The sequence below is a fragment of the Priapulus caudatus genome, unplaced genomic scaffold (genome assembly GCF_000485595.1).
Source record: "Priapulus caudatus unplaced genomic scaffold, Priapulus_caudatus-5.0.1 Scaffold2790, whole genome shotgun sequence".
Taxonomy (NCBI): domain Eukaryota; kingdom Metazoa; phylum Priapulida; class Priapulimorpha; order Priapulimorphida; family Priapulidae; genus Priapulus; species Priapulus caudatus.
The window spans coordinates 5,740-22,455 of record NW_014579851.1 but is presented as its reverse complement, the minus strand read 5'-3'; the positions used below and the strand labels follow the sequence as shown (position 1 = coordinate 22,455).

Below are 16,716 nucleotides of genomic sequence, written 5' to 3'. Positions count from 1 at the left end.
GCCGAGGAGACGGCGACGGAGACGGCGACGCAGACGGCGACGCACGGCAGCATACGCGGCGAGCATCGCGGCAGCATCGCGGCAGCAGCGTAGCAGCAGCGCGGCAGCAGCGGCAGCAGCAGCGGCGGCAGCAGCGGCGGCAGCAGCGGTAGCAGCAGCAATAGCAGCGGTGGCAGCAGCGGTGGCAGCAGCGGCGGCAGCAGCGGCGGCAGCAGCATTAGCAGGGGGCATGCGACGTTACGTTGATATAGACAACTGTTATATTAATCAACCATAATATGTTTATATAATAATCTATTTAACTACCATGAATTCGTGGTTCCATTATCGCCTTTGAGAAATTAAATATATGTGATATCTAAGCGTAAAACTATTATATGGCGAAACATCTAGGATGTAATATAAACACAGGCAAAGTAAACAGTGAACAGTAATAAGTAAGCAGGCTAGTGCCCAAATGCCATCTAACACTGCAGTCAGCACGTACATTACCACCTTTTATGTTAACTAAGGGCCTTGCTCCACGTTCGGCTGAGATGGGTTAACAGTGGACGTGGCACAACCAAATAGTTCCCTCACTGCGTGACGAAAGTCCTTGTACTTGTAGAAGTAGATGATTGGATTCAGCAATGAATTAAGTGTCAGTGCATTTATTCGAATCAGCCGAAGTATTCGAAATCGGAACGGGAAGTTGTGGATTAAGATCATGTAAAGAACGTGCGGTGTAAGCAGAGTAAACGAAGTGCCGACAACTGTAAGTAAGGTCTTGGACATCTTCAGCGTAGCGTGGAAAGCGGACATGTCTTCTCTCTCCTCAGCTGATGCTGCAGCCATCATTCGCGTGTGGTACCAGACGATCTTCATGATGACGATGTAGCAGTAAACCATGGCGATAAATATAATAATATAGTGACTGCAAATGACATACACCAGTCCTGGTGAGAGTTTTAGTTCAATGATGCAGATGGAAAACGGCTCCCAGTGATATGACGTTTGGATGGCTGCTGCGATTCCAATCACAATCCCGTACGTCGTCGATAAAGCTATGAGAACACCAGTGCGAGTAGGAGTCATCAGCTGGTTGTAGCGTAACGGATGCACGATGGCCACGTATCTGTTAATCGTACAGAGCGCAATTTCCATCAAGGGCAGATGATGAACCGTGATTGCATACCACGTAAATACGGTACACCGCAGCATCGTGTCACGGCGTAGGATCCCTGTCCAGAATGTACAACCGATTATGAAGTCACAACAGGCCAGATTAGCGATCGTCATGTTTGCTGTTGTTTGCAGCCGGCGAATCTTTGCTATAACGATCATCACAAGCCCATTGCCTACCACTATAAATAGCGAAACCAGTACAAACAGTGGGACGTTTACAGATCTTGTACGTGTTTTCATAGTAGTGATATTTGCGTCGTCAGGGTAATCCTCATCAGCGTTGTCTCGGAGAATACCTGTCAAGTTGCTCTCATTTAAAAACAAGGTCACATCCATCGTCAATGCGCAAAACTTTAAAATAGTCTACGTTTCTGTGAGTTACGCTGCTGTCTTTGGATCTTCGTGCGACTAGATGTTATGTAATTTGACGATGGCGACGCGAGCTAGAGACTGCCTAGGTAACATCATGCATGTCGTTATATACTTCTGTTTGCGCGCGCGCATCAGCTTCTTTCTTACCGTGTGTCGATAAAAACCTATTACCTGAACCAATCGCAGGCTGCCGTTTCCCCCTACCACTGAATACAACCTGAGCTTCTATGTCTCAATCAGGCAGAAGTACTTCATGTGTTTCATGAAGTGTGTAAAACCAACAATTCGTTTTCGCACATTAAGTACACTACTAAAAGAAATAAAAGGTTCTTGAATTCTTAACCAATACGGATGTTTTATAAACAAAATAAAAGTCCTAAACATTTAATATGTATGTGTGTAGATTTAATATGTACGTGTGTAGTTAATTTAAATTATTACACGCGCCGAAATTGATATAATTTAGTTATGCATGTGACGCAACTTTCTGTTTTTATCAGAGGAAACAGAAAAAGTGATGTAAGATGCAACAACTTACAAAGGAATACAACCGTAAAAGCGGTTATACTGTATAAAACTGTTCCTGGTGCTGTTCGCGGCAACGTAATTCCCATATGACCTAATTGCGACCGGCAGTATTCATTTTAACAAAAATATTACCCTTTCTTACAATGGAGTTCTACAACATATACTTGTCACACTTATAAAACGTCGCATGAGCCACTACAACAGATAGCTGTCTTATCATCTGTTCAGACATATACATCGCAATACAACTGATTGCGCGTGTACGAGCTATGTTCAGCCTAGTATTTGATACCGCATGAAACCAGTTAATCATCTAAAGCCTAGCGCAGACTTGCGACTTTTTCATGCAATTCATGCTAATTCGATGCTAGAATCGCAGTCGAAATTGCTATGAAATCGCTACGTCTGCGGGAATGTGCAACTGCAATCCGTAGCGATTCTGGTCGCTTGCAACGAGTTGCAAGAAATCTAACTGATTTTATTTTCAGCAACTCGTCGCTCGCAATCGCTCCGAAATCGCTTCGAAATCGCACCTGTGCGGGTAGACAGCGACTTGCAACGATGAAAAATTCTCGTCCGACCAATCAGCGGGCACCATCTCATTACGTGAAAAATGCGTGTTATTATGTATGTATGTCTCTATTCGTCGGAGCTGCAGCACTGAAATAACCCTGCCTTAAATATATAACGGCCTGCGCATGAAGAGTTATAATGTAGAATATATAATTCATTATTTAGTTATGATTTATAATACTATACAATTATTTCTTATTCATCATATAATATCATATATAGGGCATACTAACATATTGTCTCATTGGGTCAATTTTCTACCACACGATTGAATGTTTTTGGGCGAGTTATGACAAATCGATTTTTTTTATAGTGGAATGGCCATATATATATATATATATAATATGAGACTCCATCTAGTCTTAGTGGCATGTTAGCTCCTAAAAAATTGAACAAAACAAGTCATGAAAAGACAACAGCAGTCGCGTGCATGCGCACACGCGGTGAGGCGTGCGGCCGATCGCTACGGTTGCAGCTATAGGTTGCAGAGACGAGCAACCAAAAATCGCAGGTCTGCGCTAGGCTTAATGCAAGCGATAATGTATTAATCTCGCTGAACATAGGAGGATGCGCACACACATACACGTATCAGTAATAGAGTTAGAGATGTAAGTTATCAGTTATAGAGCTACAGATGTGAATCGTCAGTTATAGATCGAGCAACAGACGTAAGTTATCATCTATACATCTGCAGATGCGTCATTTGTGGTAATATTCGGCACTAGCGTGCTCTAATCAGCATCATGCACGTAAAGTTGTCTTTAACTGTGGAAAAGTCGACGAGATGATAAACTTTCTCAACGTTCTATCGACCTTTCTATCAGATGTTCAAATTTTTACTTTATCGACCGCGAGTCGACGTTTTCAAATTTGTCCCGCAGTGTGCGCGCGCGTGGTGACTTGGATACGCAGTTTTGCACGTATTAATGCACGCCAGTGTGGCGCCGATAGCAAAAACGTTCTCTTCTTCTGGGTATGGTGGCCAAGATAGCTACGGATATTTTTATTCCAAATTTATTTTTATTTCAAATTTATTTTCATTTTCATTTCAAATTTATTTTCATTTTTATTTCAAATTCATTTTCATTTTCATTTCAAATTCATTTTCATTTTCATGTTCATTTTCATTTTCATTTTTATTTCAAATTTATTTTCATTTCAAATTCATTTTTATTCCAAATTCATTTTCATTTTCATTTCAAATTCAATTTCATTTTCATTTCAAATTCATTTTCATTTCAAATTCATTTTCATTTTCATTCCAAATTCAATTTTATTTCCAATTTCATTTTCAATCCAATTTCAATTTCAAATTCATTTTCATTTTCATTTCAAATTCATTTTCATTTTCATTTCAAATTCATTTTCATTTTCATTTCAAATTCATTTTCATATTCCAAACCTTCATTTGCGATGAAATCGCGTGGCCGAGAGGCTACGGATATTGGTGGGGGCGGAGTGACGTCACTTCCCCTTAGTGGGAGTTAACAAGAGAACAAACGCCAGTTGTTTTGGTTTATGATCGGTAGATAAGTTTTCCTGATTATATTCCATGAAAAACACACATTTTACTCATAATATAAACATATAATATCACTAATAATTGCAATTCTTTGATGTAAAATGTGTTATTTCATCTTCATTTTAAAAGTTATTAGAGGGTCTCCGGCTCTCGTAATACCGACATTACCCGTACGTACGTACCGTACGTAGGTGCCCGCGTACTGCGTACCATATAGCCCTGCCGATCCGTCGCAGGAGCCGTACTTGCCTTGCCTGTACGCCTACTGGGGGCCTACTGCCAAACTTCGTTCCAATAGCAACCAACATGTGTCTGTGGTTGAGTCCGCCGCTTACCGTGTGATGTGGTTATCCGTCTCGTGTGTGCAACAGCACGCAACCGGCGCATAGGCACACGCTCTGCGCGCACACACACGCACACACACACACACACACACACGACCACACACACACACACACTCATCACACCACACGCACGCGCGCGCGCGCGCGCGCGAGCGCAGCCTAGCACGCACACCATGCAACACAGGCGCAGCGCCACACAGCAACAGGCGCACGCCACGCTACCACGTGTCACACGCTTTACGTTTATCAGTGTGAAGATTTGATCACACCTCGTCACCTTTGACAATGAAAGTTTTGATAGTGCTAAACCAGGTTACCGATAGGGATGGCATGTGGACGTTTAGAAGGCATAAAGAGTATTATTTGACTTGTCGCGTTATTGTACCATATATTCTATCAAGGGACGTAGCGATGGCGACCGGTCTGCCGTTTTTCTGTGTGGAACGGGATAGGAAAACATGCTGGAAATGTGCATCATTAAAGTCTAGTCATTTAGTCTAGTCTAAAGTTTCGAGGTGGAGTGTCGATCGTGAATCTGTGTTTATTAAGCCATGAATAAAAGGTATGTCGTGAAATTATGCCGAAACTCTCTCCGTATTTTTAATTAATTTCTCTGTCAGTGCTTATTTAAGTCTGCCGGCCTATGGACACCTTCTAATTTTGCAAAATACTTGAACAATTTTGGAAATGTACATGGTTGTATACTGCTGTTACGCAATAGATAATGAGACTGAACAGTTATTTACGGTATACATGTGTTCTGAAACATATATCATCCATATAGTTGTATATAGAATATCTATCTTACAAAGATCATATATGGTCTTTGGTATTATTGTAGTGACCCTAAGGGTGGCCGCTACTGGCATACAGGCATTAATTTAGTTAACGCGTGTTAGATTGTGTTGAGATCATTTCTTGCTCCTACTGATAGACAAGACGACGACGCAGTGGCTTAGTCGGATATCAAAGTGAAACGCAATACTGATTATTTAGATATAATATAATGGAGTACCGTTGTTTTCACGATACAATACAATGAATATGTATGAAAATGTATTTTCGTATATTACTATATATATATAATAGATATATATATATATAGTATATAATAAATATTATATAATAAATAATATATTATAATATAATAATAATATATTAAATAAAATACTATATATATATATAAATACATATATATAGCTAATACTGAGGCGGTATGCGACGTTACGTTGATATAGACAAGCCTGCATAATAGAAAATTATATTTTTAGATTTTTCTGTTATATATGGAATCTTGATATAGACAACTGTTATAATAATCGTTATATTTATTGTTACAAGCACGTTACATGTTCCTTAACTACTAGGTGGGTCGCCCCTAATCTTCTATTTACGTCCTTAGCTTTTTCTAAGCCGAGAGCACCCCTGTGGTAGACTGTCTAGCCTCGTTGTTCCTGACCTGAAAAGCCAAAGCAAACACCTTTTCTCTACTTCCTGTTCCTGAAAGGTGAGCCCAAAAGTTACTCATCCTTTTCCTTCCTCTTCTACCTGCTCCCGAAACATGAGCTCCTTCTCACCCTTTTCTTCCTCTTCCTAAAAGGTGAGCCAAAAATCGGAAAAAACAACACGGCAGTTGATCACTTTTTGCTTATAACCGCGTATGCAAGAAAATGCGCCAGCACATACCAGCTCTGCGGATTTTACACATCTCGTATACATCGCGTATTATAACCATTTCTTACTAATCATCGTCAGCAGTAAACACACAGCGCCTGGCGTGACAACACAAATTGTAAGTAAATGTTCATTGGCCAACTAAATGAGTATTGATGTAATATCCGCCGGCTACGTCAATATTTCTGTTACTACCAACAAGTTTTTTTCGCCGATATTGTTGTGACAAAGATAACTCAGCTTGTTATTTTGACAATTAATGCGCACATTTCTAGGGATATGCAAGATATAGTGCCAGATAACATTATCACATTGCATTTAAAAGACGGAGAGTGACACTCATGGAAGAAAATTAAGAGGCCAACAAGAGCCATCTTTTGTTACTTACATTCGAAAGGTTTTAACGTATTATCTTTTTCAACTACACGATAATTTTTATAAAAACGTTAACCTTCCAGTGTTTAGTCATGAATTGACTAATAGACGTATTAGATGTATTAAGTTGTTTACCACAAATTCATGGCTATATTATCGCCTTTTACCAATTAAATATATGTGATATATCTAAGCGTCAAAATATTGTATGGCGAAACATCTAGGATGTAATATAAACGCACATCTTAAGTGAACAGGCTAGTGCCTAAATGCCATCTAACACTGCAGTCAGCACATTACCAGTTAACTAAGGGTCTTGCTCCACGTTCGGCTGAGATGAGTTAACAGTGGACGTGGCACAACCAAATAGTTCCCTCACTGCTAGACGAAAATCTTTGTACTTGTAGAAGTAGATGATTGGATTCATTAGTGGATTAAGTACCATGGCATTTACTCGAATAAACCGAAGTGTTCGAAGTCGGAACGGGAAGCTGTGGATTAAGATGAAGTGAAGAACGTGCGGCCATCCTTCGTGTGTGGTCCCAGGCGATCTTAGCGATGACGACGTAGCAGTAAACCATGGCGATGAATATAATAATATAGTGACTCGAAATGACATACCCGAATGCGGGTGAGAGTTCTAAGTCAACGATGCAGATTGTAGGCGGCTCCCAGTCATATGATACTTGGATGGCTGCTGCGATCCCAATCACAATCGCGTACGTCGTCGATAAAGTTATGAGAACACTACTGCGAGCAGCAGTCATCAGCTGGTTGTAGCGTAACGGATACACGATGGCCACATATCTGTTGATCGTGCAGAGTGCAATTCCCATCAACGACAGATGAAGAACTGTCATTGCACACCCTGAAAATGCGGCGCACCGCAGCATCGTGTCACGGCGTAGAATCCCTGTCCAGAGTGTACAGCCGATTATGAAGTCACAACAGGCCAGATTAGCGATCGTCATGTTTGCTACTGTTTGCAGCCGGCGAGTTACGCTGCTGTCTTCGGATCTTCGTGCAACCAGATGATATGTAAATTGGCGATGGCGACGCAGGCTAGAGACTGCCTAGATAGCATCACGCATATCATTATATACTTCTGTTTGCGCGCGCGCGCGTCAGCGTCTTCTATAACGTGTTTTGATGTAAACCTATAACCGTGAACCAATCACAAGCTGGCATCTCGCCCTACCACTAATTGTTCTTAAATTCTTAGCCGATACGGATGTTTTGTAAACAAAATAAAAGTACTAAACATTTAATATGTACGTGTGTAGTTAATTTGAATTATTACAAGCGCCGAAATCGATATAATTAAGTTATGCATGTGACGAACCTTTCTGTTTTTATCAGGTGAAACAGAAAAAGAGATGTAACATGCAGCCAATAATCCATGTAGAAGGAATGCAACCGTAAAAGCGGTTACACTCTAAAAAACTGTTCCTATGTGAATCGTTAGTTATACAGCTAAAGATGTGAATCGTCAGATATAGAGCTACAGATGTGAAGCGTCGGTTATAGAGTTATATATGTGAATTGTTAGTTATAGAGCTACAAATGTAAATTATCAGTTATAGAGCTTCACACGCACGCACGCAGCACGCACGTGTACGTGCACTACATAAACAGCGCTTTCTATCAGAACATGTGGTCATTCATCTGTAAATGTCAAGCAGCACGCTTCGCTTCTGCCAACCACAACACATAACAAATACACGTGACCTAATCTATGACGTCACGTGAAACATCGCTATTAGACCTGCGCGATGGCGTGTGCATATGTTTGCTAGTGAATTAGACCCGCTAAAATTCGAGACTGTTTGCTGGCAGCAATTGATCCGTGCGCCGGCCTTTCGATTTGGCGCACGGATCAATAGCTTACAGCGCGTGATACTTTCGTAGGACGTTCCCGCGGTCGCGTGCGCCTTGCCACGAAACTGCGCGCAAGATCCGCGCTTAGCGGGCAGGATCAACACCTCTCAGGCGACGCTTCTCTGGTATCCGGTCTCTCATCTGGATCGTTTATTGCCTCGCTGGATCTATATAACTGTGGTAGAGCTCGCGTTCTGCCTGCGCTTGATTGAAATAGAAGCACATGTAAGCTTTTCTAGTGTGCACAGCTGAGGTATCTGGGCGTGAAGCAGATGCTAGCTCTTGTCATCCTTTGGTGTGGACCCTATCGTTGCCCGACACGTAGGTGGATTTTGGAATGGGCAGCAGATACAGGTTTTATACCACCAGCACCATATATGTTTTACCATCTGAACGACAGATGACACTCATTACATTAAATTCTCCATCGTAACAACACCAACAGGTCGTTGCATCTAGCCTAGATGGTTACTATATGTGGTGTAAACAGTAGAGGGCGTCCATAGTACAGTAGAAGCATATACAGTAGAAGCATCGACAAACGCTAATTAAAAATACTCAGAGAGTTTTGGCGGATACGCGACATACACTTTATTCATGCTTGATGGCTACCGATTTAAATTCCATCATTCACTCAAAACATTTGTTGATTGATTTCGGGATCTTTCAGCATGTGGTCGGATCCCATTTCAAACACAATAATGGAGGACCGGTCACCATGGCTACGCCACTTGACGCAATGGAAAAATTATACGACAAGAACAATCTCACTTCTCACACGTTAGAGACGTCCACGAGGCATCTACCTTGCCTGCATAATGCAAATTACCGCACTATAGTACCGAATTTTAACGCAAAAAAAAATTTAGAAGAAGGCCTTTTACATAGACGATATAGTGCAAGTGTATGCCACCTATACGGTATCTGACCTTCCTTGTCTGCCATGTCCTTTTCGGCTGTCCATTTCCAAACGTTTCCGCGTTTAGCAGTGGTAAGCAGAAGAAACCCGATTGAGTAGTTTAAAAGGCCGACACAGTCAACGGATCAGCTTTAATCTAATTTAAAATAAACCATGTAGTGTAGCATCGACGAAACAACACACATTAAATAGAGAGATTGGTTTCATAAACTTACAACAAAGATTACATTAGGTACGGAATCAGCAGAGTCGAGTTTTAGCGTGCATCATACTTATTTCCAACACGCGTTACGTGAGATGTCACTTAGCGCCACAGACGTGAAACAATCGGGTGCCCCCGGCGCACAAAGACAATCAGGATTTCTCGAATTGTGATAAAAGCACTAAATTTAGCGTATAGGTCATGAGAGGTGTCGGACAAAATGACGGGTTTATGGACCCTCCAACGTATTGCCCTTTTGAAAAGGCACTATCGAATTTTAAAATGCATTTCTGTATGAACCTTTGGACGTGAATAATGTGTATTGACAAAATTTAATGATATTAGATAATTACCTGTTGTGCATATATTCAAAATGGCTGGCCATAAATATCAAAATTTATTTCAATGACAACTCAACACTGCCCATAGTCGTTCATCTAGTCATTTTATTTACTTTCGATTTAACATATAACAAAACGGTAATTAACCGGAGGCTCTGGAAACATCGACCTTTGTAGACCGAGAAAGTGTTCTTTGCAACTTGAAGCGTGATGCGTGTATCTCTCACGATAGGCTGCAACCGCTGCCGCTGCTGCCGCCGCTGCTGCCGTCGCTGCTGCCGCCGCTGCTGCCGTCGCTGCTGCCGCCGCTGCTGCCGCTGCTGCTGCCGTTGCTGCTGCCGTCGCTGCTGCCGTTGCTGCTGCCGTCGTTGCTGCCGTCGTTGCTACCGTCGCTGCCACTGCTACCGTAACTGCTGCCGTCGCTGCCGCTGCTGCCGTCGCTGCTACCGTCGCTGCTGCCGCCGCTGCTGCCGTCGCTGCTGCCGTTGCTGCTGCCGTCGCTGCTGCCGTTGCTGCTGCCGTCGCTGCTGCCGCTGCTGCTGCCGTCGTTGCTGCCGTCGTTGCTACCGTCGCTGCCACTGCTACCGTAACTGCTGCCGTCGCTGCCGCTGCTACCGTCGCTGCTGCCGTCGCTGCTGCCGTCGCTGCTACTGCTGCGCTGCCGTCGCTGCTGCCGCCGCTGCTGCCGTTGCTGCCACAGGCACTTGGAACGTCTACATAAAAAGGTAAATAAACACGAAACGTATTTACTACCAAAGTCTTAATGTTTCTCTACTCTCTTTCGCCTATTATTGCCGATAACTTGCTGTAAATGCCGTTCAAATGCTCCTTTGCAACACGCACGCACGCCCTCTGCACAAACAATAAGAATAATAGCTCTAGTATTTCTCTAATTTTGGTCTTGATTCTCTTCTTCCATGTTGGTTTCTCTGTGGGCTTCGTGACTTTTTTTTTGTCTCTCCAGCAATAACAGCAGCAGTAGCGTACATTAATTCATTGATTTCTGATAAGTTTAGATGGTTATCTTTGATGATATTGGTGAGGGCCTGATTTGCAGCTTGAATATCGTTCCGTATTGCCTTGTTGAGATGAAACCTTTTCAGGCTTCTGCGTTGATCCAGGTGGATTTCCTGAGTTTCAAGCAGCGTAGTACAGATTCGATCTTCCATATCCACTACCGATTCACCATCATGGGTATCCGCATGCTGCGGTGTTCGTGCAGCGTCGGGGTCTGGGGGTTGTAGGTCTTCAGGTTGTTCAGTGGGGATAAGTGTTGGTTGCGATGCATTATTTTGCTTTCTATCAGCATTATAGGCCTACACGTAAGGGAGATGCCCTGTGGACGTTTACAAGACATAAAAAAGTAATATTAGATTTGTCGCGTAATTGCACCATTCTATCAAGTGACGTAGCGATGGCGACCGGTCCGCCGTTGTTGTGTGTGTAACGGGATAGGGTGCTGGAAATGTGCATCATTTAACAGACAAACGTTTGGAGTGGAGTCACAATAGGTTTACATGTGTTCTGAAACATATATAATCTATATAGTAAATATAGAATTTCTTGCTCCAACTGATAGGCAAGACGGCGACGCAGGGGCTTAGTCGGATACCAGACTGAAACGCAATACTGATTATTTAGATATAGGTATGTGACGGAATATCTTTATTAAATCTACTCATACACGATACAACACAATGACTCTGTATCTTACTCGTCCTTACATACATTGAGGTTATATAGCTCATATTTCTGTTATATTTTCATATATATATATATACACGTAGGCCTACATATATAAGTATATATATCTATATATCTATCTATACTGCGGCGGTATGCGACGTTACGTTGATATAGACAACTTATATTAATAGACCATAATATGTTTATATAATAATCTATTTAACTACCATGAATTCGTGGCTCCATTATCGCCTTTGAGAAATTAAATATATGTGATATCTAAGCGTAAAACGATTATATGGCGAAACATCTCGGATGTAATATATGTATGTATGTAAGTCAGCACATTACCAGCTTTTATGTTAACTAAGGGTCTTGCTCCACGTTCGGCTGAGATGGGTTAATAGTGGACGTGGCACAACCAAATAGTTCCCTCACTGCTAGACGAAAGTCCTTGTACTTGTAGAAGTAGATGATTGGATTCAGCAATGAATTAAGTGTCAGTGCATTTATTCGAATGTGCCGAAGTGTTCGAAGTCGGAACGGGAAGTTGTGGAGTAAGATCATGTGAAGAACGTGCGGTGTAAGAGTAAACGAAGTGCCGACAACTGTAAGTAGGATCGTGGACATCTTCAGCGTAGCGTGGAAAGCGGACATGTCTTCTCTCTCCTTAGCTGACACTGCGGCCATCCTTCGTGTGTGGTCTCAGGCGATCTTAGCGATGACGACGTAGCAGTAAACCATGGCGATGAATATAATAATATAGTGACTCTAAATGACATACCCGAATGCGGGTGAGAGTTCTAGGTCAACGATGCAGATTGTAGGCGGCTCCCAGTGATACTTGGATAGCTGCTGCGATCCCAATCACAATCGTGTACGTCGTCGATAAAGTTATGAGAATACTACTGCGAGCAGGAGTCATCAGCTGGTTGTAGCGTAACGGATACACGACGGCCACGTATCTGTTGATTGTGCAGAGTGCAATTCCCATCAACGAGAGATTAAAAGCCGTCATTGAAACGGCTGAAAATGCGGTGCACCGCAGCATTGTGTCACGGCGTAGAATCCCTGTCCAGGCTGTACAGCCGATTATAAAGTCACAACAGGCCAGATTAGCGATCGTCATTTTTGCTGCTGTTCTCAGTCGGTGAATCTTTGTTATAACGATAATCACAAGACCATTGCCTACCGTTATAAATAGCGAAATCAGTACAATCAGTGGTACGTTTAGTAATCTAGTACGTGTTTTCATAGTAGTGATATTTGCGTCGTCTGGGTAATCCTCATCGGCGTTGTCTCGGAGAATACCTGTCAGGTTGCTATCGTTTAAAAACAAGGTCACATCCATCATCGATGCGCGAAGCTTTAAGATAGTCTACGTTTCTGTGAGTTACGCTGCTGTCTTCGGATTTTCGTGCTACTAGAAAACTTCTCATGCGCCACTTCAACATACACCTATCTTACCATCTGTTTAGACATATATACCTCGTTAAGCATAATTAACTAATAGCGCGTGTACGAGCTATGTTCAGCTTAGTATTTGATACTACATGAAACCAGTTAAATATTTAATGCAAGCGATAATGTATTAATCTCGCGGAACATAGGAGGATGCGTACACACATACACATGTCAGTCACAGAACTACAGACATAAGTTATCAGCTATACAGCTACAGATGTGAATTACTATTATAGCGCTACAGATGTGAATCGTTATTATAGCGCTACAGATGTGAATCGTTTAATGCAAGCAATACGAGAGTAGCTGCACTTGCGTTGCTCTAATAAAGGAAGTGGCGATGTCCATACATCCAATTCCTCCGTGGAAATATCGGTGATAGCTTTTTCAGTAGTAACAACTGCAATGAATATTTTACATCGTAGTTTCATGTAAAACAAATTGTTAATAGCTACTAGCTAGCATTTATTACGCTTGTTAGCGACGCATTTGTGAAAGTGCTCACGTTATCAATAGAACCTGTATAGCCATTTTTTTAGTTTACACAGAAGTTTTATATGCAACTAAATTACAGATTAAATGAAATAAACAATCATTACGGATTTTATAGAGTTCAAAAAACTTTACGAGTGATCGAACACGCATTCTAATTGGTTCTAAGCTGACGAGTGAAAACCAAGACATGATCTGATAGGTCAAGAACATTTTGGATTTCAAATTTTACATTTCAAATAGAAATATATTCAGTCGTCTTGGCTTAGAGTATATATATTTAGTGCGCTATGGACGGGCTGGTTTCGATTCCGTACATCGTTTGCCCCGCAAGTTTTTGCCCCAAACGCTGTTTGCCGTTGGAGTAACGCAGTGTTGGTATCAATATGTACCTAACGTTGAATCCACAGTGTATAATAGAGTGTTATATTATTTTGTTCTGTACGTCACCACCTTACATCCGTGTGCGAACACGGATAGATGACGGGATTAGGCAGGGTAAATAGTGGCATCACGGGGACGAGGACAATGAACACGAAATGTTGATGATCAATGGTCATCAATATATATAAGTATACGTGCATGGTAGCGTAAGGCAGAACTCTTCTTCTTCATCCGACCCATCTTCAAAATCCGATTTTCTGTTACAGACAGATCGCATCTGGATACATTTACCCGATCGCCTGCATTTGAATTCGTCACTCGAGCAGATCTTAACCTCTGAAAATTTCACGAGAAAATCAGTCTTCAGTGACATCCCTTTTCATTGTAGGCACGTGGATACGAAAGGTAAGATAAGGGTGTATATGGACTAACAAGATATTTAGCAAAACATATAATACGGTAAACAGATTCGTCTTAATGCTCTATTTCAGTGAAACAAGTATAACAATAGCTGCACTTAAAACGGAGATATCTAGCATGAAACTAAATGATAACATTAATTGTTGATTAAAATTTTAATTTATTTAGAACACAGTGAATTATATCACGGATATTAATAATAGTATTATTCGTTAATTAAATTTTAAAATGCATGTTTATTATTTTTGCTAATACAATTAATATTATGATCAACGAATCTTACGGCAGGCATCATCGCTCTCGTCTGAGCGGTCCTTACAAGTAGCCACGCCGTTACAAAGCTCGTAGTTGTCCACGCACATATTTGTCGACCAGCACCGAAAAAATGGCTCAGTACAATTCTGCTGCCCTATAAATTAATAACGAATTCACCATTACTCGATTCACATATACTAGCTAGATTAAGATAATAAAAGGGATAATAATGGATATTCAAGGTCAGCAGAAAAAATTAAGGCGCATGCTAGCTCTTATAGTTGAAACACCGTCAGCACAATTTAATTATAGTAGCAGGGACACGATAATAAATGATAATAGGGCATGACGTGAGATTATAAGAGCATAGAAGTGACACTACTAGCATGATAATAATAGAATAATAATGAATAAGGGGAGAATAATACCATATCCCTTTACTTCTAGTGACATATGTGCCCATTTAGTTACAGCTAAATGAAGGGATTTACTGTGAATTGTACTTGGGTTGTAATAGTAAATTTTCTGACACTTAGGGAAGTACAAATATGGGGTTTCACACGCTCCCATCGCCTCTAGCTCACACCTTTCCAGACATAAACCCTTCCAAGCTCGCAAATTAATGGCTACAATAATAATAACGGCTAATAACATATCCACAAAGACATTTGCATGCACGCACGCGTACACACACGCACACTCACAGATCTTTCTCGCACATCTATTGCCAGTTCACAATTATCTATCGCATTCCACCTACCCTCTTTTCTCTCCCGTGCGCTCTCTCTTTCTCTCTTTCTCCTTCTCCCCCATCTCCTCTTTTTCACGTTCCCTCAAGATGTCTCTCTCATGCTTCATCTTCCCATCTCTCTCTCTCTTTCTCCTTTTCCCCACTTGCTCTATACCTCGCTCCCTCTACAAACCATTCTCGCGTTCCCACTTTCCGCCTCTCTCTCTCGCTCTCTCTCTCCCTCTCGTTTTCTCCTTTTATTACTCCATTCGTTTCTTTTCACACCACGACCCGCATGCAGTATAAACACAGTTAGGTCAGCTCGCCTGTCAGAGCTGCTGCTATACGTACAGAATATATTCGCGCATTCGTAGTCGTAGAGTGGTTGCAATCCATGATTGCTACCGCACGTGAATTCCAGAGCGCCGAGCGGAGCATCAACGTTGGATCCGTCACAGAGGTGCGACAAACGGTAGCAGCTTCCCGTGGTCGGACAGTGCGCTTCGAAGTCTCTGCATGGTAGCGCCACTAGCAACGTATAATTTGATTAGTGATGAGGTTTCAGGCTGAAATATATAATCACACACACGCGCACGCACGCACGGACGGAACACAGCAATGCACCGCCACCGAATTTGAGTTTCTGAAATATTTTTTATACCGACAAATTATCATGCCTGCCCGATAGTCACAGCGTGCAATCATATACAAATCGGTCCTGTCTGCATAAAGCTCTATTTGCGATGTCGCGATGACTGTTGAATGCACAACGAAGACAGTGGAAATTTGCAGTGAGTTATACTGACTTCCGGTTATTGATCAATGGAGACTTACTCCGGCGCTACATATATAAACGTGCACAGCGGGTGATAATTGGATTCATGAAAAATATTAAATATTCCAAGTATAATATAAAATAATATAGTAATGTAAAAACCAGTTATATGATGAAAGACAATTGTACATTTTAACAGAACCTCTCCGTGAAAACAATCCGTTAACCATCTGGGCTGGGTATGGAAACTTTCAACTATCTATAAGCAGCACCGGTATGCGTTTTTCGCTTGCGATTTTTTATTCACGAGTGCGGTTCACATTCCTAGCAGTATTTTATAAACACTGTTGCGCAGGAAGACCAGTATAAATATATTAGAGTCACTCCGTTTTGTAAGCTGTACGAACCTACATGTTCCAACTCCAAATACCCGCTCTCCCACAGCACTGTGAGTTATGGTTACTGGTCTAGGAATATATAAACATATAACCATATATGAACCAATAATAACCAGAGCGCGATGGTTATAAGAATAGACATTGCTCCCCTGCCCCCTGCTCCTGAGTATATTGTTGGAGCTTTTCTACACGTGGGTACATCAGAAAGTCTTCTCCAGCC

At 41.7% G+C, this 16,716-nt stretch overlaps 2 protein-coding genes across 2 annotated transcripts in view; both read right to left on the bottom strand.

Annotated features, from left to right (window-relative positions):
• Positions 1-507: 507 nt before the first annotated feature.
• On the bottom strand, positions 508-1,278 carry LOC106819062 (probable G-protein coupled receptor 52). The gene has a single exon (XM_014823722.1). The coding sequence runs from the start codon at positions 1,276-1,278 to the stop codon at positions 508-510; it is 771 nt and encodes a 256-aa protein (XP_014679208.1).
• A 4,749-nt stretch (positions 1,279-6,027) lies between these two features.
• Positions 6,028-16,716, bottom strand: part of LOC106819061 (low-density lipoprotein receptor 2-like) — a gene marked incomplete at its 5' end in the record, with an annotated part of 13,530 nt that continues 2,841 nt past the window's right edge. The window contains 7 exon segments of the mRNA XM_014823721.1: positions 6,028-6,096; positions 11,079-11,228; positions 12,017-12,186; positions 13,341-13,442; positions 14,117-14,254; positions 14,622-14,747; positions 15,675-15,851. Of these exon segments, the coding sequence (XP_014679207.1) occupies positions 6,028-6,096; positions 11,079-11,228; positions 12,017-12,186; positions 13,341-13,442; positions 14,117-14,254; positions 14,622-14,747; positions 15,675-15,851 (932 nt within the window).

Excerpts from the sequence above, each read along its gene's own strand:
- LOC106819062 (XM_014823722.1), bottom strand. The coding sequence starts at position 1,278 with ATGACGATCGCTAATCTGGCCTGTTGTGACTTCATAATCGGTTGTACA.